Source organism: Scomber japonicus, chromosome 6, assembly GCF_027409825.1.
Source record: "Scomber japonicus isolate fScoJap1 chromosome 6, fScoJap1.pri, whole genome shotgun sequence".
Taxonomy (NCBI): Eukaryota; Metazoa; Chordata; class Actinopteri; order Scombriformes; family Scombridae; genus Scomber; species Scomber japonicus.
The window spans coordinates 25,099,085-25,122,242 of record NC_070583.1 but is presented as its reverse complement, the minus strand read 5'-3'; the positions used below and the strand labels follow the sequence as shown (position 1 = coordinate 25,122,242).

At 39.3% G+C, this 23,158-nt stretch overlaps 3 protein-coding genes across 3 annotated transcripts; all 3 read left to right on the top strand.

Annotated features, from left to right (window-relative positions):
- The first annotated feature begins 1,356 nt into the window (after positions 1–1,356).
- Positions 1,357–5,480, top strand: LOC128360425 (extracellular calcium-sensing receptor-like). Its single transcript, XM_053320857.1, has 9 exons — positions 1,357–1,508; positions 1,739–2,033; positions 2,187–2,273; positions 2,524–2,793; positions 3,178–3,384; positions 3,469–3,744; positions 4,052–4,279; positions 4,379–4,502; positions 4,570–5,480. Exons 1-9 carry the CDS (start codon positions 1,399–1,401, stop codon positions 5,478–5,480), a joined length of 2,508 nt encoding a protein of 835 aa, XP_053176832.1. The 5' UTR covers positions 1,357–1,398.
- Positions 5,481–8,004: 2,524 nt separating this feature from the next.
- LOC128360238 (extracellular calcium-sensing receptor-like) lies at positions 8,005–12,179 on the top strand. The gene is made up of 9 exons (XM_053320628.1): positions 8,005–8,156; positions 8,387–8,681; positions 8,848–8,934; positions 9,195–9,464; positions 9,873–10,079; positions 10,164–10,439; positions 10,753–10,980; positions 11,078–11,201; positions 11,269–12,179. Exons 1-9 carry the CDS (start codon positions 8,047–8,049, stop codon positions 12,177–12,179), a joined length of 2,508 nt encoding a protein of 835 aa, XP_053176603.1. The 5' UTR covers positions 8,005–8,046.
- Positions 12,180–15,283: 3,104 nt separating this feature from the next.
- LOC128360281 (extracellular calcium-sensing receptor-like) lies at positions 15,284–19,800 on the top strand. Its single transcript, XM_053320683.1, has 9 exons — positions 15,284–15,471; positions 15,760–16,054; positions 16,191–16,277; positions 16,535–16,804; positions 17,635–17,841; positions 17,929–18,204; positions 18,368–18,595; positions 18,683–18,806; positions 18,890–19,800. Exons 1-9 carry the CDS (start codon positions 15,362–15,364, stop codon positions 19,798–19,800), a joined length of 2,508 nt encoding a protein of 835 aa, XP_053176658.1. The 5' UTR covers positions 15,284–15,361.
- Positions 19,801–23,158: the final 3,358 nt, after the last annotated feature.

Below are 23,158 nucleotides of genomic sequence, written 5' to 3'. Positions count from 1 at the left end.
ATACACTTTTATTCAATAGTAGACAGACAGGAAACATGGGAGAGAGAGGGGGGGTGTGACATCCAGCAAAGGACCTCCGGCCGGGATTCGAGCCGGGGTAGGCTGCATACCTGGCATGCATTCTAACCACTCGACCACCTGCTTCTCAAATCTATAAATTAAGCAGTAGTTTCGAGGATGCAACTTCACTCACGATGCAACTTATTTTTCATATCTAAAAATACATTTTAATTAACCCATGGGTTTTAGACAAAGCCATAGTTTTAGTATTTGTTTCTGCTTTGCAGGTGGGGCACAATAAGTAAGTTAGTTTACATACATAAAAGTAGGCTATATATGTGAATCTAATCAGCATAAAAATGGTGAGATAAAACACAAATTCCCCTTCAGAGGGCTCAGTCTGTAATCACACAGTTATCACATTGTATTATTTTACTTATGTGTGAGGGTGTATGCATGTATATTATCATGACAATCACAAATAGATAGCCCATTGGACAAACAAGAGACCCAGCAGGATGCCATCATGTTTGTACACAACTTAACATATCTGATATCTGTTAGTTACTATATGCTTAATACCAGTCAGAAGTAATAACCCTTAATAAAACTGATGCAGAGGAGATGTGAAAAATGAATGGGAAGACAACATAACAACCTATCAAATGTCATATATCAAAATGTCTGCTGCTACCCTCTAGTGGACATTTTAGTAAACTCTGCACAATAGTGAATTCAAAACACTAAGAGCTGACTTAAGAAATGTTTAAACTTAAGTTGGTCTGCTTCTGTCCCCACACATATACATGGTTATCCTCACTGCACATTGACTGTTCTGATATACTATCTGCTCAGATGTTTGCAAAGTGGCAAGTAAATATGTATTTTATTGGGAAGTGATGCGATCAAATTAATTTAATACACATATGGATAAGTCTACTTCATGTGACATTAAACAAACTATATAGCCATACAATAAGTTGACTGTCCTGCAACTTTCAAACATTGCTGTTGTCTGCAATTTAATATTGGTGGTACAGTTGCTGACATGGCTTTGGTAAAATATTATGAAATGACTACACATTGATTCTGCCTCAATACAAAATAAATCTGAAATAAATTGCATCTTAGGCCCTGCCCTCACTTCTTCTCCTACCCTTATGGGTGGTGCGTGCAAATTTAAACTATACTACAGGTCGATAAAAAGGGGTGACTTTGAAATCAAACTACATAACTGGCATCAGAAAAAAGGTTAACAGGAGGAAAGTAATGTGGGCATTTTTAGATTTGATCTTGCTCATGTTTTTCATGTTATTGTTTGCATATGTTTTCGCTGCTATGTCTCCCCCTCTTCATTCCTCCGCCTGTCAGTTACAGGGACAGTTTCATCTCAATGGGATGCACAAAGCTGGAGATGTGGTTCTGGGTGGACTGTTTCAAGTCCACTTCTTTTCTGTCTTTCCTGACCTGTCTTTTACCTCAGAGCCACAAGAGACTAGCTGCCATGGGTGAGTTTGTCAGAAAAGCAGCAAGAAGCAGAACTAGAGGAAATTAAGTCTAAAATAATTAAAATCAGTTTTTATCCTCTTTTTAACAAATTACTTATTTGTAATTGTTGCTATTTAACTGGGTTACTTGTTGGCTAAATATTTACTTTTGCAATATATAAGTACATCTCTGTATAGTTACTGTCTCATATAGTGTTTTTTATGATATAATACAAGATTATGTTTGTTAGTTTTGATGTTCTAGGGTTCAGGCAGGCCCAGACCATGGCTTTTGCTATTAATGAGATTAACAAAAACTCCAACCTGCTGCCTAATGTGACCCTGGGATACAGTCTGTATGATAACTGCGTCAATCTAGGAGTTGGATTCCGTGCAGCACTGTCATTAATCAATGGTCAAGAGGAAGAATTTATATTACAAGAGAGCTGTGTAGGAGCCCCTCCAGTTCTAGGGATTGTGGGCGATTCTTCCTCTACACGTACTATTGCCATCTCCACTGTATTAGGTTTGTACAGAGTGCCTATGGTAAGTTTTACACTTTACCTCTCACATATAATAATTATTTTGGATATTTTTGAATTTCAAATTTAAACATAGAATAATCAACTTTAAAATAGTTTAAAGAACGTGCAAAGGCTTTGATTATTTTTTAGGATGTGCAGTCTGTGTCTTTCACAGGTGAGTTATTTTGCCACATGTTCCTGCCTGAGTGACCGGCAAAAGTTTCCATCCTTCTTTAGGACAATCCCAAGTGATGCTTTCCAGGTGAGTATCTGTCAGAAAAATGAAAATGGATAATACATGTCATCTCCAGTTTGCATGCCTGTATTGCAATGGCACAATTATTCTCCTTGTATATTACCAGCTACATTCTTTAGGTCATAATCTGTCTCGGGGATGGTCTCTCATTAGGGACTAATGAAACATGGTCCAGTTTTAGAACCTGTTTAACTGTTTTTTCACTAAAATGTTAAACCCCCCTGCACACTAATCCCTCCACTCTCTTTTCAAATAGGTGCAGGCTATGATTCAGATTCTTAAACGGTTCGGCTGGACTTGGGCAGGTCTGCTCGTCAGTGATGATGATTATGGACTCCATGCTGCCCGATCATTCCAAGCTGACCTGGCTCAGTCTGGTGGAGGTTGTCTGGCCTATTTGGAGGTTTTGCCCTGGGGTAATGACCCAGTTGAGCTACGCAGGATTGTGGATATAATGAGGAAATCAACAGCTCGTGTGGTCATTGTATTTGCGCATCAGAGTCACATGATTGGCCTCATGGAAGAGGTTTGTGGTTTAATTCAAAACACAACTCTTTTTTGACAAATCATTATGTGAATTATCAACTAAATAGATACTTAAAACTTAATTTCAGAAATCTTTTTTTTTAAATTAGTTGAATAATGTCAATAATAAAAGAACTAATACAGTAAATGGTATTCAAAGTTGTTAAAAGTGCTGTTTATATGGTGTTTGAGTAAGATCACTGAATCAGACAAATCTAATTAACTACAGTAATACATCTTTATTCTCACAATAGTATATAATATACAATATTCTATGTATTAATGAGTAAAAAAGTAAACAAACTATGGAAAATTCAGAAGACTAGACAATACCTTAGTGGCATTGCACTGTAAACCTATATTTTTAGTTTAATGCATCGCACAGGTGGTGAAACAGAATGTGACAGGCCATCAGTGGATTGCCAGTGAAGCCTGGACAGCAGCTGCTGTGCTCCAGACCCCCGACCTCATGCCGTATCTGGGTGGCACACTGGGCATTGCCATCCGTCGAGGAGAAATACTAGGCCTCAAAGATTTCTTATTAACAACACGTCCAGACCTACATTACAACAACAGTTATGAAAATAACTTGGTGAGTGTTTAACCCTATAATGTGGTGTTTTTAAGAATAACATATTATCCCTGTGTATAACACATAGTTTTGAACATGTTTTAGGTAAATCAATTTTGGGAACACACATTTCAGTGCAGATTTGCACCATCTTCATCAGGTTGGATGGATGGTGGGGGAGCACTATGCACAGGAGAGGAGGACCTAGAGAATGTGGAGACTGAGTTAATGGATGTGTCTAACCTCAGGCCGGAGTACAATGTGTACAAGGCTGTGTATGCTCTGGCGTATGCCCTTGATGACATGTTGCAGTGTGTACCAGGCAGAGGACCTTTCAGTGGGCGCAGCTGTGCAACTTTGCAAGGACTGGAGCTGTGGCAGGTGTGATATCAAGTTACAATTGATCTGTTTATGCTTTAAAATAGTTACTTTACCTTCAGCAAGTGAATGTTTTTTGTGGGATATAATATTAGGGAAACAATACATTATGTAATTATGACATTTGTACTCAACCATTAATTTAATGATATTCTTCCACGGATTTCAGGGTGTTCCAAAATAGTTAGTATCTATACTAACTATAAACTCATAACTATACACTATAGACTCATAAACTATGTTCATGAGTCTGTTGGACTCTTTATCTCCATACCTGTGTTTTGTTTTTGTTTGTTTTTTCTATTTGAAGCTTGTACATTATTTACGAAAGGTCAACTTCACCACACCATTTGGTGATCAAGTGTCATTTGATGAGAATGGTGATGCTTTACCAATATATGACATTATGAACTGGCAGTGGCTCCCTGATGGAAGAACAAAAGTTCAAACTGTGGGTGCAGTTAAGAAGTCAGCATTTACAAGTGAAAAGCTCACAATTGATGAGGACAAAATCTTCTGGAACTTTCAATCCAAAGAGGTCAATTATATCATTTTCTTTTTTTGACAGTTGATCAGTTTTCTATTTGACTTGTGTATAGCAGTGTAGATTAACAAATATTTATTTTACTTCTTAAAGCCACCCCGATCAGTGTGTAGTGAGAGCTGTCCTCTAGGTACTCGAATTGCCAGAAAAAAGGGTCAACCTGAGTGCTGTTTCGACTGCATCCTTTGTTCTGAGGGAAAGATCAGCAATAATACAGGTGGGTGTTCATTAACAAATATTTTATTTTACAAATATGTATCTAAACACTTCCCCTATTTTCATAGACTCTACAGAGTGCACCAGTTGTCCAGAAGACTTCTGGTCCAACCCCCAGCGAGACCACTGTGTTCCTAAGAAAATTGAGTTCCTCTCCTACCATGAGCCCCTGGGCATCTGCTTGACCATCACATCATTGCTGGGCACATTTATCTGTGCTGTTGTCCTGGGCATTTTCATTTATCATAGCAGTACACCCCTGGTACGCGCCAACAATTCAGAACTGAGTTTCCTGCTCTTAATCTCACTCAAACTATGTTTTCTGTGCTCACTGCTGTTCATTGGTCGCCCCAGACTATGGACATGCCAGCTGAGACATGCAGCATTTGGTATCAGCTTTGTGCTTTGTGTTTCATGTATCCTGGTGAAAACCATGGTGGTTCTGGCTGTTTTTAAGGCCTCCAAACCAGGAGGTGGAGCCAGTCTGAAGTGGTTTGGTGCTATGCAGCAGAGAGGGACAGTTCTGGTTCTTACATCAATCCAGGCAGCAATCTGTACTACGTGGCTTGTCACATCTTCACCAGCTCCTCATAAAAATACTCAATATCACAATGACAAAATAGTGTATGAGTGTGTAGTTGGGTCCACTATTGGGTTTGCAGTGTTGCTGGGTTATATTGGCTTATTGGCTATCCTCAGCTTCCTGCTAGCATTTCTGGCAAGGAATCTTCCAGACAACTTCAATGAGGCCAAATTCATCACTTTCAGCATGCTGATCTTCTGTGCTGTGTGGGTGGCCTTTGTCCCTGCTTATGTCAACTCCCCAGGCAAATATGCAGATGCTGTGGAGGTATTTGCCATCCTGGCCTCCAGTTTTGGTCTCTTGGTAGCACTGTTTGGACCAAAATGTTACATCATCTTGCTGAGACCCGAAAGAAACACAAAGAAAGCAATCATGGGTCGAGCCATCACCAAGTGATACAGTTAGCACTCCCAGCACAAGATAGATCAATCAATTTGATATACTCTATATTTTGCATTTAGCAGTGGTCTTCACCAGGAGAAATTAGACACAATAAAGAAAGGTTAAAAAGGTGAGTCTTGCTGTTTTTTTTCTAATCATTTACTCTTACTTATTCCCCTGGGTTTGCAAGATGAAAAACATTTTGAGCTGTGTAAACTATTTGTCTGTAAATGCACTCCCACTACCAATCATGAACACAGAAATGTTACATATTTGCGCTACTGTACACTTGACATGGGCTTAGCTTCTACATACAACTTCCCAACCTTCAGTGACCAAAGTGATTGTCCCTAACCCATTTACCATTGTAGCCTACTCATTGAAGAAGCTGCAACGGCCAACAGTGGGAACAGCAGCAACATCACCTCATACATTTCCAGTGGTTGCACAATCGGAAATACATCTACATTGTAAAAAAATAAAAAAACAAAAACACTACACTTGGCCCTAGGGGAATGACATTGTGGATAAGCACAATATGCTTTAGTCATTGAAAATAAAGTTGTAATACATGGCATTCAGCCACTAGATGTCACACTACTGCACCAACATCTCAGACTAAGGGGGAGGGGATTGAACAACCTGCTCACAAAACTCAGATCTAACTGTAAAATAAGGCAGCGTTGATCAAATATGGATAAAGATTCTGTTAGTGCATTGCCTATTTCTCATCCCAAATGCTTTAAGAACCGTTAACCCATAATTTGAGAAAGTTTGAAATATAGTTTTCAGCAGTACATTGTGTGGTGCATTCAGTTGACGAATCACTGAACATGCAGCAGTACATCACTGCAGTGAAAGGATCCGTGACAGTCTCCGCCACCGTTTTTCACATATTGCAGGCTTCACCACACATTGTAAACTATGACAGGTGGTTTGATTTTTTAATCCAGGGATTATCAAACACAATGTAGCTCCGCAGACTGTCAGGCGGGATGTGTGTTTTTTCTCCATACATCACGCTAACCCTCATAGATGAGCTCAGTGCTTAGCTTAGGCAAGTGCTGTGGCACCTCCATTGAGGTGGTGTTGGAGGTGACTGAAGTCTTCTCCTCTCCCAGCCACTTGAAACACTGAGTAATAGAAGAAATTATGCTTTTGAAGTTTTTTTTCGGCATACACACTTTTATTCAATAGTAGACAGACAGGAAGCATGGGAGAGAGAGGGGGGGTGTGACATCCAGCAAAGGACCTCCGGCCGGGATTCGAACCAGGGGGGGCTGTATACCTGGCATGCGTTCTAACCACTCGACCACCTGCTTCTCAAACCTATATATTTAAGCAGTAGTTTAGAGGATGCAACTTCACTCACGATGCAACTTATTTATCATATCTAAAAGTACATTTTAATTAACCCATGGGTTTTAGACAAAGCCATAGTTGTAGTATTTGTTTCTGCTTTGCAGGTGGGGCACAATAAGTAAGTTAGTTTACATACATAAAAGTAGGCTATATATGTGAATCTAATCAGCATAAAAATGGTGAGATAAAACAAAAATTCCACTTCAGAGGGCTCAGTCTGTAATCACACAGTTATCACATTGTATTTTATTTTTTTTTACTTATGTGTGAGGGTGTATGCATGTATATTATCATGACAATCACAAATAGATAGCCCATTGGACAAACAAGAGACCCAGCAGGGTGCCATCATGTTTGTACACAACTTAACATATCTGATATCTGTTAGTTACTATATGCTTAATACCAGTCAGAAGTAATAACCCTTAATAAAACCGATGCAGAGGAGATGTGAAAAATGAATGGGAAGACAACATAACCTATCAAATGTCAAATATCAAAAAGTCTGCTGCTACCCTCTAGTGGACATTTTAGTAAACTCTGCACAATAGTGAATTCAAAACACTAAGAGCTGACTTAAGAAATGTTTAAACTTAAGTTGGTCTGCTTCTGTCCCCACACATATACATGGTTATCCTCACTGCACATTGACTGTTCTGATATACTATCTGCTCAGATGTTTGCAAAGTGGCAAGTAAATATGTATTTTATTGGGAAGTGATGCGATCAAATTAATTTAATACACATATGGATAAGTCTACTTCATGTGACATTAAACAAACTATATAGCCATACAATAAGTTGACTGTCCTGCAACTTTCAAACATTGCTGTTGTCTGCAATTTAATATTGGTGGTACAGTTGCTGACATGGCTTTGGTAAAATATTATGAAATGACTACACATTGATTCTGCCTCAATACAAAATAAATCTGAAATAAATTGCATCTTAGGCCCTGCCCTCACTTCTTCTCCTACCCTTATGGGTGGTGCGTGCAAATTTAAACTATACTACAGGTCGATAAAAAGGGGTGACTTTGAAATCAAACTACATAACTGGCATCAGAAAAAAGGTTAACAGGAGGAAAGTAATGTGGGCATTTTTAGATTTGATCTTGCTCATGTTTTTCATGTTATTGTTTGCATATGTTTTCGCTGCTATGTCTCCCCCTCTTCATTCCTCCGCCTGTCAGTTACAGGGACAGTTTCATCTCAATGGGATGCACAAAGCTGGAGATGTGGTTCTGGGTGGACTGTTTCAAGTCCACTTCTTTTCTGTCTTTCCTGACCTGTCTTTTACCTCAGAGCCACAAGAGACTAGCTGCCATGGGTGAGTTTGTCAGAAAAGCAGCAAGAAGCAGAACTAGAGGAAATTAAGTCTAAAATAATTAAAATCAGTTTTTATCCTCTTTTTAACAAATTACATATTTGTAATTATTGCTATTTCACTGGGTTACTTGTTGGCTAAATATTTACTTTTGCAATATATAAGTACATCTCTGTATAGTTACTGTCTCATATAGTGTTTTTTATGATATAATACAAGATTATGTTTGTTAGTTTTGATGTTCTAGGATTCAGGCAGGCCCAGACCATGGCTTTTGCTATTAATGAGATTAACAGAAACTCCAACCTGCTGCCTAATGTGACCCTGGGATACAGTCTGTATGATAACTGCGTCAATCTAGGAGTTGGATTCCGTGCAGCACTGTCATTAATCAATGGTCAAGAGGAAGAATTTATATTACAAGAGAGCTGTGTAGGAGCCCCTCCAGTTCTAGGGATTGTGGGCGATTCTTCCTCTACACGTACTATTGCCATCTCCACTGTCTTAGGTTTGTACAGAGTGCCTATGGTAAGTTTTACATTTTACCTCTCACATATAATAATTATTTTGGATATTTTTGAATTTCAAATTTAATTTCAAATTTAATCATAGAATAATCAACTTTAAAATAGTTTAAAGAACGTGCGAAGGCTTTGATTATTTTTTAAGGATGTGCAGTCTGTGTCTTTCACAGGTGAGTTATTTTGCCACATGTTCCTGCCTGAGTGACCGGCAAAAGTTTCCATCCTTCTTTAGGACAATCCCAAGTGATGCTTTCCAGGTGAGTATCTGTCAGAAAAATGAAAATGGATAATACATGTCATCTCCGGTTTGCATGCCTGTATTGCAATGGCACAATTAGTCTCCTTGTATATTACCAGCTACATTCTTTGGGTCATAATCTGTCTCGGGGATGGTCTCAGATAACAAAACTGAAAGGGACTAATGAAACATGGTCCATTTTAGAACCTGTTTAACTGTTTTTTCACTAAAATGATATACCATCCTGCACACTAATCCCTCCACTCTCTTTTCAAATAGGTGCGGGCTATGATTCAGATTCTTAAACGGTTCGGCTGGACTTGGGCAGGTCTGCTCGTCAGTGATGATGATTATGGACTCCACGCTGCCCGATCATTCCAAGCTGACCTGGCTCAGTCTGGTGGAGGTTGTCTGGCCTATTTGGAGGTTTTGCCCTGGGGTAATGACCCAGCTGAGCTACGCAGGATTGTGGATATAATGAGGAAATCAACAGCTCGTGTGGTCATTGTATTTGCACATGAGAGTCACATGATTGGCCTCATGGAAGAGGTTTGTGGTTTAATTCAAAACACAACTCTTTTTTGACAAAGCATTATGTGAATTATCAACTAAATAGATACTAAAAACTTAATTTCAGAAATCTTTTATTTAAATTTTAAGTTGAATAATGTGAATAATAAAATAACTAATACTGTAAATGGTTTTCAAAGTTGAATATGTCATACATGTGTTAAAAGTGCTGTTTATATGGTGTTTGAGTAAGATCACTGAATCAGACAAATCTAATTAACTACAGTAATACATCTTTATTCTCACAATAGTGTATACCGGTAATATACAATATTCTATGTATTAATGAGTAAAAAAGTAAACAACTATGTAAAATTCAGAAGACTAGACAATACCTTAGTGGCATTGCACTGTAAACCTATATTTTTAGTTTAATGCATCGCACAGGTGGTGAAACAGAATGTGACAGGCCATCAGTGGATTGCCAGTGAAGCCTGGACAGCAGCTGCTGTGCTCCAGACCCCAGACCTCATGCCGTATCTGGGTGGCACACTGGGCATTGCCATCCGTCGAGGAGAAATACTAGGCCTCAAAGATTTCTTATTAACAACACGTCCAGACCTACATTACAACAACAGTTATGAAAATAACTTGGTGAGTGTTTAACCCTCTAATGTGGTGTTTTTAAGAATAGCATATTATCCCTGTGTATAACACATAGTTTTGAACATATTTTAGGTAAATCAGTTTTGGGAACACACATTTCAGTGCAGATTTGCACCATCTTCATCAGGTTGGATGGATGGTGGGAGAGCACTATGTACAGGAGAGGAGGACCTAGAAAATGTGGAGACTGAGTTGATGGATGTGTCTAACCTCAGGCCTGAGTACAATGTTTACAAGGCTGTGTATGCTCTGGCGTATGCCCTTGATGACATGCTGCAGTGTGTACCAGGCAGAGGACCTTTCAGTGGGCGCAGCTGTGCAACTTTGCAAGGACTGGAGCTGTGGCAGGTGTGATATCAAGTTACAATTGATCTGTTTGTGCTTTAAAAGAGTTGCTTCACCTTCAGGAAGTGAATGTTTTTTGTGGGATATAATATTAGGGAAAAAAATACAATATGTAATTATGACATTTGTACACAACCATTAATTTAATGATATTCTTCCACGGATTTCAGGGTGTTCCAATATAGTTAGTATCTATACTAACTATAAACTCAGAACTACTGTATACACTATAGACTCATAAACTATGTTCATGAGTCTGTTGGACTCTTTATCTCCATACCTGTTTTTTGTTTTTGTTTGTTTTTTCTATTTGAAGCTTGTACATTATTTACAAAAGGTCAACTTCACCACACCATTTGGTGATCAAGTGTCATTTGATGAGAATGGTGATGCTTTACCAATATATGACATTATGAACTGGCAGTGGCTCCCTGATGGAAGAACAAAAGTTCAAACTGTGGGTGCAGTTAAGAAGTCAGCATTTACAAGTGAAAAGCTCACAATTGATGAGGACAAAATCTTCTGGAACTTTCAATCCAAAGAGGTCAATTATATAATTTTCTTTTTTTGACAGTTGATCAGTTTTCTATTTGACTTGTGTATAGCAGTGTAGATTAACAAATTTATTTTACTTCTTAAAGCCACCCCGATCAGTGTGTAGTGAAAGCTGTCCTCCAGGTACTCGAATGGCCAGAAAAAAGGGTCAACCTGAGTGCTGTTTCGACTGCATCCTTTGTTCTGAGGGAAAGATCAGCAATAATACAGGTGGGTGTTCATTAACAAATATTTTATTTTACAAATATGTATCTAAACACTTCCCCTATTTTCATAGACTCTACTGAGTGCACCAGTTGTCCAGAAGACTTCTGGTCCAACCCCCAGCGAGACCACTGTGTTCCTAAGAAAATTGAGTTCCTCTCCTACCATGAGCCCCTGGGCATCTGCTTGACCATCACATCATTGCTGGGCACATTTATCTGTGCTGTTGTCCTGGGGATTTTCATTTATCATAGCAGTACACCCCTGGTACGCGCCAACAATTCAGAACTGAGTTTCCTGCTCTTAATCTCACTCAAACTATGTTTTCTGTGCTCACTGCTGTTCATCGGTCGCCCCAGACTATGGACATGCCAGCTGAGACATGCAGCATTTGGAATCAGCTTTGTGCTTTGTGTCTCATGTATCCTGGTGAAAACCATGGTGGTTCTGGCTGTTTTTAAGGCCTCCAAACCAGGAGGTGGAGCCAGTCTGAAGTGGTTTGGTGCTATGCAGCAGAGAGGGACAGTTCTGGTTCTTACATCAATCCAGGCAGCAATCTGCACTGTGTGGCTTGTCACATCTTCACCAGCTCCTTATAAAAACACTCAATATCATAATGACAAGATAGTTTATGAATGTGTAGTTGGCTCCACTATTGGGTTTGCAGTGTTGCTGGGTTATATTGGCTTATTGGCTATCCTTAGCTTCTTGTTAGCATTTTTGGCAAGGAATCTTCCAGATAACTTCAATGAGGCCAAACTCATCACTTTCAGCATGCTGATCTTCTGTGCTGTGTGGGTGGCCTTTGTCCCTGCTTATGTCAACTCCCCAGGCAAATATGCAGATGCAGTGGAGGTATTTGCCATCCTGGCTTCCAGTTTTGGTCTCTTGGTGGCACTGTTTGGCCCCAAATGTTACATAATTCTGCTCAGACCTGAGAGAAACACAAAGAAAGCAATCATGGGTCGGGGCACAACCAAGTGATTAATGTAACTTTATTAGTTCAAACCAATATGTATTTTGAAATTATTCAGTAGTGATCTGCCTCCTCTCATATAAAACAAACAATGAACTGTTGTTTTTTAAATCTAGGCATGTATGAAGTGTAACGCATAAATACATAAATTACTAAAAGAAATAAAGAAAGGTTTATAAAAGCATTTTATATTGCCTCCTTGTCTTCTTGAACAAATTCACTCAGACTTAAATGGCCATGTTTATGTTGCTAAAGCAGTATTGTCACTGTGGTAGGAACGTTTCAGCCGACCCACACCCGAAAGCATAGCTTGCTTTATTATAAATTTTGAACACAAAGTGAATCTTTATGTTTTTATTAGATAGAACAACATCACTGTCTCTGGGGCTCCATGTGTATAGATGTTGCCAAATTTCAATAGATAAATGTATTAAAATGAATAGATTGGGGTATTAAATTTCAATTAATTTTATTTAACTCCAATTTGGATTTTTATTATAACTTTATTACAGACTGAATAACATAATTCACTCTCTGTCAACGAGGTGTATTTGGTGCTTTGAGTTGATGTTGTCACAGTAGGTACACTGAGGTGTCCACTGTGTTGAGGGCTTGGCAAGTTCAACTACGAAGTACAAATTTCCAAGGACAGGAGGACATTTGAAAAAAAAGTAATTGAAATAAATAGCTGATTTAATAGCACATAAAGGTTTTGCAACTAATGCAAAGCAGAGTGTCTTCATCTCCATACTAACACTTAATGAGGCTCATTGGTAATGTAGCCCCTTTGACTGTCAAAAACTGACAAAAAAACCCCCAAAGACACAAATAAACTTTATTTCTTAGAATAGAATTTGAAATAATTTAAAAAAAAACAATGGCCTCATTGTATAGCTGAGCTATCAAGGACACTTTTAACTTTTTTGTGTTGATAAATGTTGAGGAAATGGTGAGGAAAATGGGTAACTATCTGGCAGCAGGTTCTCCAGTCCACCCACTGGACTAATGGTGTCTGTAGGGTTCTAAAAATGTGAAAAAAAAATGACACAAATAACATAACAGCTCAGATAACACACAATGCAAAGACAATTATTCAAACATCCAGGCTACATGTTGTCAGCAATAGCAGTGTCTATAGCAACCACCATAGCAACAACAGACAACATCATATACATTCAATGATTAAAGTCTATAAAATTAAAATACACATTTCTCACTAGAAATGTTATCAAAACACATTGTAATACAGAAGCAATCCTAAAATATTGCATGGGAGCGGATGCGCTGGTGAGTTTCTGGTGGCCAAGCCTTGACCTATGTGGGCTAGTCAGGTACAGTCCGAAGAAACAACAGCCACCGTCCTGTGGGCCCACCACCTGCAGGGATAAAGTATGGGGTCAAGTGCAATGTCCATTGGACATTAGGCACGGGCGTGGGCCTGGACGTACTGATCTCGGGCATCATAAATGAGTTCTAGGGACATGGAACGTTACCTCGCTGTTGGCGAAGAAGCTGGACCTAGTGCGGGACGTGGAGCCTTACCAAGTACATATAGTTGGGCTGACCTGTATGCACAGCAACCAAACTCCTGGAGAGGGGCTGGACTCTCTTCTTTTCCAGAGTTGCCAAGGGTGACAGGTGCTGGGTAGGTGTGGGGACACTCACAAGTTCCCAACTGAGTGAAGCAGTGTTGGAGTTCTCCATGTAGAATGAGACGGTTGCCTTCTTGTGACTTGCTGGGAGAAAGACTCTGGCTGCTGTCTGTGCATATGCACTTAACATCAGTTCAGAGTATCCAGCCTTCTTGGAATCCAGACAAATTTCTCCTGCCTCCAATGGGAGGTTAGGGACATGGAATCCAAATGGACCATGTTCTGGACCTCAGTTGTGGAGGCAGCCGCCCAAAGTTGTGGCCAGGAGGTCAACCTGAGAACCCACTGGTGGACAGACACCTGCAGTGGAGGAGGCTGTCAGCTGAAGAAGGAGACATTTAGGGCCTGAATGGCTCAGGGGTCTCCCGAGACAGAGAGGAATCATCAGGCCAAAAAAGCAGCAGCTAAAGTAGTCTCTGAAGCAAAAACCCGGGTGTGGGAGGAGTTCTGGGGGGCCATGGAGAAGGACTTTGTGTCGGTTTCAAGGAAGTTCTGGCAAACCATCAGGCCATTATATGGTCACTAAGATGCAATACATGAATACAAGGGCTTACATCATGTCTGCAAAGATAGTACAAGCAAACCCCACTACATAACAAGTTGGCATCACACTTTTCACCACTAATATGGCAACTATAGTTTGTAAACACTGTGGAGGAAACACACACAAATGTTTTTATTTCCACCTCTGTGACTAGTAGTTTGATCAGATATATGTCATTTTTACAGAGGTTTTTTCGCTGCAGGCTCTCTGTGCAGCACAGTTGGGTCTGAGTCTTCCACACAATACTGTAATGTTATCCAATTTTGTCATTTTAAAGTCTCAGTTTTTTGGTTTGACAACTTATAAAACTTAGTTCTGGGCTCTTTATTTTGTCAGAAGTGCATCCCACTATACAGCAGCTTTTAGGCATTTCTGTGTTGTTTTCTAGCACACACGTGACAAGGAGGCACTTTCATGCAATGCAAAGTTAAAGGTGACATGAATTGTTTTCCCCTCTGGTTTAAAATAAATAAATAATTGCAAGTAGAAAAGAATAGGCCAAAAAATGTAAGCATCTCACAATTTTAGAGCCTTATTGTGAAACTAATATTTTTCGTGCTGTGAACCAACATAACCATATAATAATTTAATGTGAGACTGGGTTGGTTTGGGAAAAAGCCATGGTTTCATTATTTTGCTATATGGCCATGGTTTTAGTTACGTTTATTAAATGAGCACACATTAATTCTGCCTCAATACAAAATCAGTCTGAAATGAAATTCATTTTAGGCCCTGCCCCTATTTCATCTACTGCCCTAATGGGTGGTGTGTACATGATTCAACAATACTCCCAGTAAATAAAAAAGGGATGACATAAAAATGTAACTAAATGACTGGCCTCAAAAAAGGAGTTAACAGGAGGGAAGTCATGTGGGCATTTTTAGATTTGCTCTTGCTCATGTACTCCATGTTATTGTCTTCATATGTGTCTTCTGCATCTTCCCCTCTTTATTCCTCCTCTTGCCAGTTACAGGGACAATTTCATCTCAATGGGATGCACAAGGCTGGAGATGTGGTTCTGGGTGCGATGTTTAAAGTACACTTCTTTTCTTTCTTTCCTGATCTGTCTTTTACCTCAAAGCCACAATCCACTATCTGCCATGGGTGAGTTTGTCAGAAAAGCAGCAAAAAGCAGAAACTGTTTGGAAATCAATCCCATTTTTGAATGTATTTTTGATAATCAGATGTTCTAAAATAATTACATTGTGAATTCATCCTCTATTAAATATATTTGTATTTATAGTCTTTTTTCAATTTAAGTATAATAATTATTGTTATTTTACTGGGTTAATTGTTTGCAAAATATGCAACTTGTACAATGTGTTCCTCTTTTGACAGTTACTGTATAATGTCATATTTTTTAATGCAGATTGTGGTGTTTTGTTCTATTAGTTTTGATGTTCTAGGATTTAGACATGCTCAGACCATGGCCTTTGCTGTTAATGAAATCAACAGAAACTCCAACCTGCTGCCTAATGTGACTCTGGGATACAGTCTGTATGATAACTGCGTCAACCTGGGAATTGGATTTCGTGCAGCGATGTCATTAATAAATGGTCAAGAGGAGGAATTTATATTAGAAGAAAGCTGTGTAGGAGCGTCTCCCATCGCTGGAGTTGTGGGTGAATCTTCATCTACACGTTCTATTGCCATTTCTACTGTCTTAGGTTTGTACAGAGTCCCTATGGTAAGTTTTATGCCTTACCATTTAACCAAACCCTTTTTTTCCGCAATTTTAAAAGCATCATGATCAACTATAAAAGGTTTAGAAACCTTTAAAGGCTTTCAATGTTTTGAGGATGTGCAGTCTGTGTCTTTCACAGGTGAGTTATTTTGCCACATGCTCCTGTCTGAGTGACCGGCAAAAGTTTCCATCCTTCTTTAGGACGATCCCAAGTGATGCTTTTCAGGTGAATATCTGTCAAAAATGAAAAAGGAAAATACATATCATATGGATTTAAGCATGCCTGAATAAGAGTGGCATAATTAATCATCTTGTATTTGTCAAGCCACATTCATTGTATCATTAACAAAGGTGTAAAATCTCAGATAACCAAGCTGAAAGGCAATAATGTAACATGGTCCATTGTCAAACCTGTTTAGCTGATTTTTCATTTGCATGATATACAAACCTGCACACTAATCCCTCTACTCTTTTTTCAAATAGGTGCGGGCTATGATTCAAATTCTTAAACGGTTCGGCTGGACTTGGACAGGTCTGCTCGTCAGTGATGATGATTATGGACTCCATGCCGCCCGATCATTCCAGTCTGACCTGGCTCAGTCTGGTGGAGGTTGTCTGGCCTATTTGGAGGTTTTGCCCTGGGGTAATGACCAAGCTGAGCTACGCAGGATTGTGGATGTAATGAAGAAATCCACAGCTCGTGTGGTCATTGTATTTGCACATGAAGATCACGTAATTCACCTCATGAAAGAGGTTTGTGGTTTAATCCAAAACATGACTTAATCACTCATCTGTAATTCAGAAGACTAGACATTTTGATTATACATTTCTATCTTTATGTAATGCATTGCACCAGGCACGTGCACACATAGGGCCCTAGGGGTGCTTGAGCCGCTGCCCTTTTTGCCTCGTATTAAAAAGTGCCCTGTGTTGAGCCGCTGCTCCTTTGTCTGTTGCGGCTCCGCTCGGTCACAGAGCCGCCAGAGAGAGAGAGACCATGGATAACTGAGGAGACGTGACAGTGGAGCAACTTGAACCTGAGTTATGGTCTAACTAGTCGCTGTCCACTTATTCAACGTGCTTAAATATGGGTCATATTTCAGAAAAACGCTCTATTCTAGTCAATGTGTCAGCTTCTGTTTTTCGCCGGAAATCATTTGGCACAGATCAGATCGTGCGGGACAGGAAGTCGTGTACAAAATACAAAATAAAACACTGGGTTAACTTTCAAAATAAAATGCACCGTGTTTACGACGGATCATTTTCCCCAAACTATAGGTCTGAAGTACAGGTCCGAGGTTTGGATATAAAGTCTATTGTGACTTTGATAATGTGAATAAACTCATGTTGACAATAATTTGTTGACACAAAAGAAAGAGCAAATGCACTTTCACCTACAGGACACACAGCTAAGTAGTTAGCTTTCTATTAGCACTTTATTTTTTAATTTTACATTAATTTCCATATTGTGTAAATGACCGGGAAAAAAATCTGGTGTGCGCTCTGCACGCACACATGCTGCCCTTTTTTGAGTTTGAGCCCCTACCCCTCTATAATCATGTGCACGTCTCTGCATTGCACAGGTGATGAAACAGAATGTGACAGCACGTCAGTGGATTGCCAGTGAAGCCTGGACATCAGGAGTTGTGCTGCAGACCCCCGACCTCATGCCATACCTGGGTGGCACACTGGGCATTGCCATCCGTCGAGGAGAAATACCAGGCCTTAAGGATTTTCTGTTAAGAACACGTCCAGACCTACATCACAACAGCAGTTACGGAAATAACATGGTGAGAGTTAAACCTTTCAATCTGATGTGGTATTTGAAGGAGTAGTATAGTGTCACTGTGTATAACACATAGTTCTGAATATTTCAGGTAAACCAATTTTGGGAACACACATTTCAGTGCAGATTTGCACCGCCTCCGGCAGGTTGGGTGGAATCTGGGGGAGCACTATGCACAGGAGAGGAGGACCTAGAGAATGTGGAGACTGAATTTATGGATGTGTCTGACCTCAGGCCTGAGTATAATGTGTACAAGGCTGTGTATTCTCTAGCCTATGCCCTTGATGACATGCTGCAGTGTGTGCCAGGCAAAGGGCCTTTCAGCAGACGCAGCTGTGCCACTTTGCAAAGACTCAAGCCATGGCAGGTGTGATATAGCGTTTACTCATTGCTGACCGACAGCAATGGTCAGGGTTACCAATGCAGAAACAATATTTGTCACTAAATATACAGTATTATCACTGCTCTGATTTACCTTTTTTCACATGTCCCCTCTTGTTTTCCTCTATCCCATATTTTGATTTACATAGCTTGTGTATTATTTACAAAACATCAACTTCACCACACCATTTGGTGATCAAGTGTCATTTGATGAGAATGGTGATTGCTTACCAATATATGACATTATGAACTGGCACTGGCTCCCTGATGGAAGAACAAAAGTTCAAACTGTGGGTGCATTTAAGAAGTCAGTGATCAAAGGTGAAGAATTCACAATTGATGAGGACAAAATGTTCTGGAACTTTCAATCCAAAGAGGTAACATTTGTCCTTTGGCCCACGAATAATTACGTGTAGTAGGGTTAAGTAGTGCACAATAACAGATATTTATTTTTCTTCATACAGCCGCCCCGGTCAGTGTGTAGTGAGAGCTGCCCTCCAGGTACCCGTGTGGCCAGAAAGAAGGGTCAACCTGAGTGCTGTTTTGACTGCATCTCTTGTTCAGAGGGAAAGATCAGCAATACTACTGGTTAGTGTCAATTTTTAAATATCGTAATTTGGAGATATAACATAAACATGTATCTCAATTCAATACCTTCCCTATTTTCACAGACGCTACAGAGTGCACAAGGTGTCCAGAAGACTTCTGGTCTAGCCCCCAGCGTGACCACTGTGTTCCTAAGAAAATTGAATTCCTCTCCTATCATGAGCCTCTGGGTATTTGCTTGAAAACCACATCATTACTGGGCACATTTATCTGTGCTGTTATCCTGGGGATCTTCATCTATCATCGCAGCACACCCATGGTACGCGCTAATAATTCAGAACTGAGTTTCCTGCTCTTAATCTCACTTAAACTATGTTTTCTGTGCTCACTGCTGTTCATTGGTCGCCCCAGACTATGGACATGCCAGCTGAGACATGCAGCATTTGGTATCAGCTTTGTGCTTTGTGTCTCATGTATCCTGGTGAAAACTATGGTGGTTCTGGCTGTTTTCAAGGCCTCCAAACCAGGAGGTGGAGCCAGTCTGAAGTGGTTTGGTGCTATGCAGCAGAGAGGGACAGTTCTGGTTCTTACATCAATCCAGGCAGCAATCTGCACTGTGTGGCTTGTATCTTCTTCACCGGTTCCTCATAAAAACACTCAATACCACAATGACAAAATCTTGTATGAATGTGTAGTTGGCTCCACTATTGGGTTTGCAGTGTTGCTGGGTTATATTGGCTTACTGGCTATCCTCAGCTTCCTGTTAGCATTTCTGGCAAGGAATCTTCCAGACAACTTCAATGAGGCCAAATTCATCACTTTCAGCATGCTGATCTTTTGTGCTGTGTGGGTGGCCTTTGTCCCCGCTTATGTCAACTCCCCAGGCAAATATGCAGATGCAGTGGAGGTATTTGCCATTTTGGCCTCCAGTTTTGGCCTCTTGGTGGCACTGTTTGGCCCCAAATGTTACATAATCCTGCTGAGACCTGAGAGAAACACAAAGAAAGCAATCATGGGACGAGGCACAACCAAGTGATAAAAGTAACAGTTAAAAACAACTTGGTCTAAATTAGTATGTATTTTGAATTTATTCAGTAGTAACCTACCACCTCCCATATATAGACCTGTATTTTGTTGTTTTTTTAAAAATTCAGACATGTCTAAATTGCAAATAATTAATACAGAAGTTACTAAAAGCAATAAAGAAATGCTTATACAAGAAAAATAACATTTCCCCATTTCTTTTCTTGGTCACATACACTGTGATTTTTTAGTTTCCACATCATGATATCCCATGGAAATCAAATCAGGACTATTATAGTATATGACACTATAGTTTTTTAGAATAGGCTGCACAAAAATAATTATTCCATATTTGCAGAAGCTAAGACTTTGCACAGTCCTCAATCAAATCACAGTTTTAGCTTTGAGTAAATATCAACTGAATATAATGTATGTACGTTTTTGTTCCCAAAATAATACATTGAATGTTATTGTGAGTTCTAGCTCATGCAAGTGTCACATTTGTATACAACTACTCTTTTTGTGTGGAAAATGTTTGAATGTATTTTATTTACAACAACCCTCATTCTTAGTGCAGAATAAATAGTCATATAAAACACAAACTTGGTAAGCATTGCAAATAACTGTTTTTATGTAACACTCAAATGGCTTCTTAGTATAAAGTGAAATTACGTTTTTTTATATATCATGTCTAGCTTGGTGTCGTATAATTAATGGTTGCTCAACTTGATGACCTTTCCTTATTGAAGCCCATTTGGACTAGCTTAACAAATTGAGGCAAATATGTTAAATATATTGTGCAAAAACCAGCTCTAAGCTTATGAAAACGAGGGGAGACAAGTTAAGGTAAAGTGTCAAACAAATTTGATTGAGAAGAGTAACATTGTAACCGTAACTATATGATATATGTATGATGACCCTTCCATTCATTATTTGAAATAAAGTGTAAGTAATGGAAGGATAATTATAAAGTTATGAGGGACTCTGTATAATGTATCACATTACTTGACGATGCGCATGTTTATGTAATCAGTAGTTTTGAGCCACTCAGTATGTGTTCAGTTAATCAGGAAGGACTCATGAAGATTAATATACTATCGCCCAGTGTGTTCTCTATAGTTAATCATTATTATCAACTACATCGCATTAATTCTGGGTTATTCAGAAAACGTATTGGTAGCCTTTAATAAATAGCCTTTTATTTTCCAATAGGAAAAAGAAAAGATACATATTAAAGGTGTCTAAATGAACACTGAAAAATGTTTTTTTCTGCTGTGATCATTCCCCTTATCCTTTGCCAATGTGACAGAGTATTTATATCAAGCTTTCTACTGTTGTTAAACAAAAGAAAAGTGTAATCAGGTATAGGCCCAGATTAATATGAATTGTATTCCTTAACTCAATCGGTGAGTTTGTATTTAATGTGGGGTGGCCCACAAGGGGCAGCAGCACACATATCCTAAATTGAGATGCCTTGTAACATTGTCCAGGAAGTAGCCACACTCCTATTAGAACATGCCCTCAAGCCCTCTGGGGGTACTTGTCCTGTGCTAGAGTAAGTTAAGGCTATAATCTCCACTATCCAATTTTACAAAAGGTCTTTAGACAAGGCCTTGCCTGCTGTTTGGGATCCATAGCCAGTTGATCAGAGCAACATAATGCCCTGATGCACTTCATATCAAACTCGTCTATAAAGTATGTAACCTCTCATTTTCCCTTGATATAAAGGGAGGAGGGCAAAATGCAGACATATCGATGACAGTAGACAGTCATCTATCTCCACATGGCAAGCTGAGATGGCAGTCAAGTGCACTTTGAGTGTAGAGGGTGAAATACCCTTTTGTTGTAGGCCGAAGGAAGGAAGAAGGAAGCAAAGAATAACACTGATATTACAGTGAAATCACCCCACTCAGCACATCAGCACTCAAAAACTTTCCACTTGTACAAGTAGAGAGTCCTGGTGGAGGGCGCTCTGGCATTTCAGATTATCTCTACAATCTCTTCCCCTACACAAGAAACTTGAGGTCTGCAAACCTTGTTTGCATTGACCACTTTGGGCTGCCAGGATTATCTGTGCCCCTTTCTTCTTTACTTTGTCCAGCACCTGTTGTAATAGGTATACACACCTGTTTGAAAGTCTCATTTCAGATCCACTGGCTGAGAGACCAGTTTCATCTCACAGCAGTAGCTCATATCCTGCATCATCAACTTTCCAAGCACCCTATCAAAGTAATTTCTATGACCATCATCGATAAATGCAAACAATAAGTAGATGGTCTCCAACTCCATTCCCATGGCATTTATTAGGCTGCTCACTTGCATGGTGCAATCTTCTTTTTCTAGCTTTGTTGCAGATTCTCATAAACTGCTGCTTTCAATCCAGTCATTCTTATTGCTTCTTGAATGAAAAGTTCATCAAGGGGTTGAACATGGCCATGACTCCCCTCATTATTCACTTCTGACACCATGTAGATAATTATGATGGAGGCTTTGATGTGGCTTTTGCTGATTTTAGTGAGTCTCTGTGAGATATGATTTCAACAAACTCTCACAAGATCATGAAGTCTCCTACGTCTTTAATGTATTGCCATACCATATATCACAGGCTTGGTCTGTAATTAGGCCAAGGTTACCATATAACGAGTTATTATTTTGGACTTCATTACTTGAGCTATGTGTGTGGGTGTATGTAAGTATATTATCATCTGTATTTGACAAACATAAATAGAAAACCCATACCATTATTCACTGGAACATGTAACAAGAAGATCTAAAAGGGTGCCTCCATGTTTGTGACTGAACATATCTAATATCTGACTTACTATATGCTTAATACCAGTAAGGTTCAATAAACCTCAATCAAACAGATTCAGAGGAGCAATGAGAAATGGATAGAGATTAAAATATGTTTTCCTTCAGATGTCTTTATATGCTGCTGCCTTCTATTTTAGTCAACTCTGTATGTGCAATAGTGAAGTCAATACACTGAGATCTGCTTTTGTCTACACACAGATATGTGGGTATCCTCACTGCACAGTTGCTTTTCTGATACATACATCTGCTCATTTTTTTTGTAAACTGGCAGGTAAATGTCTGTTTTATTGAGGAGTAATGCAGTCACATTAATCAGCCTGAACTTAAGTACAACTTAATTTACATATGGAAAAGTCTATTTAATGTGACATTTAGCAAAACTATAGCTATGCAGTGAGGAGATTTCTATGCAGTTTTCAGACATTTCTATTAAATAAGGACATATTAATTCTGCCTCAAAACAAAATCAATCTGAATGAAATGCATCTCAAGCCCTGCCCCTACTTCTTCTACTGCCCTAATGGGTGGTGCGTGCAAGATTAAACTACACTGCAAGT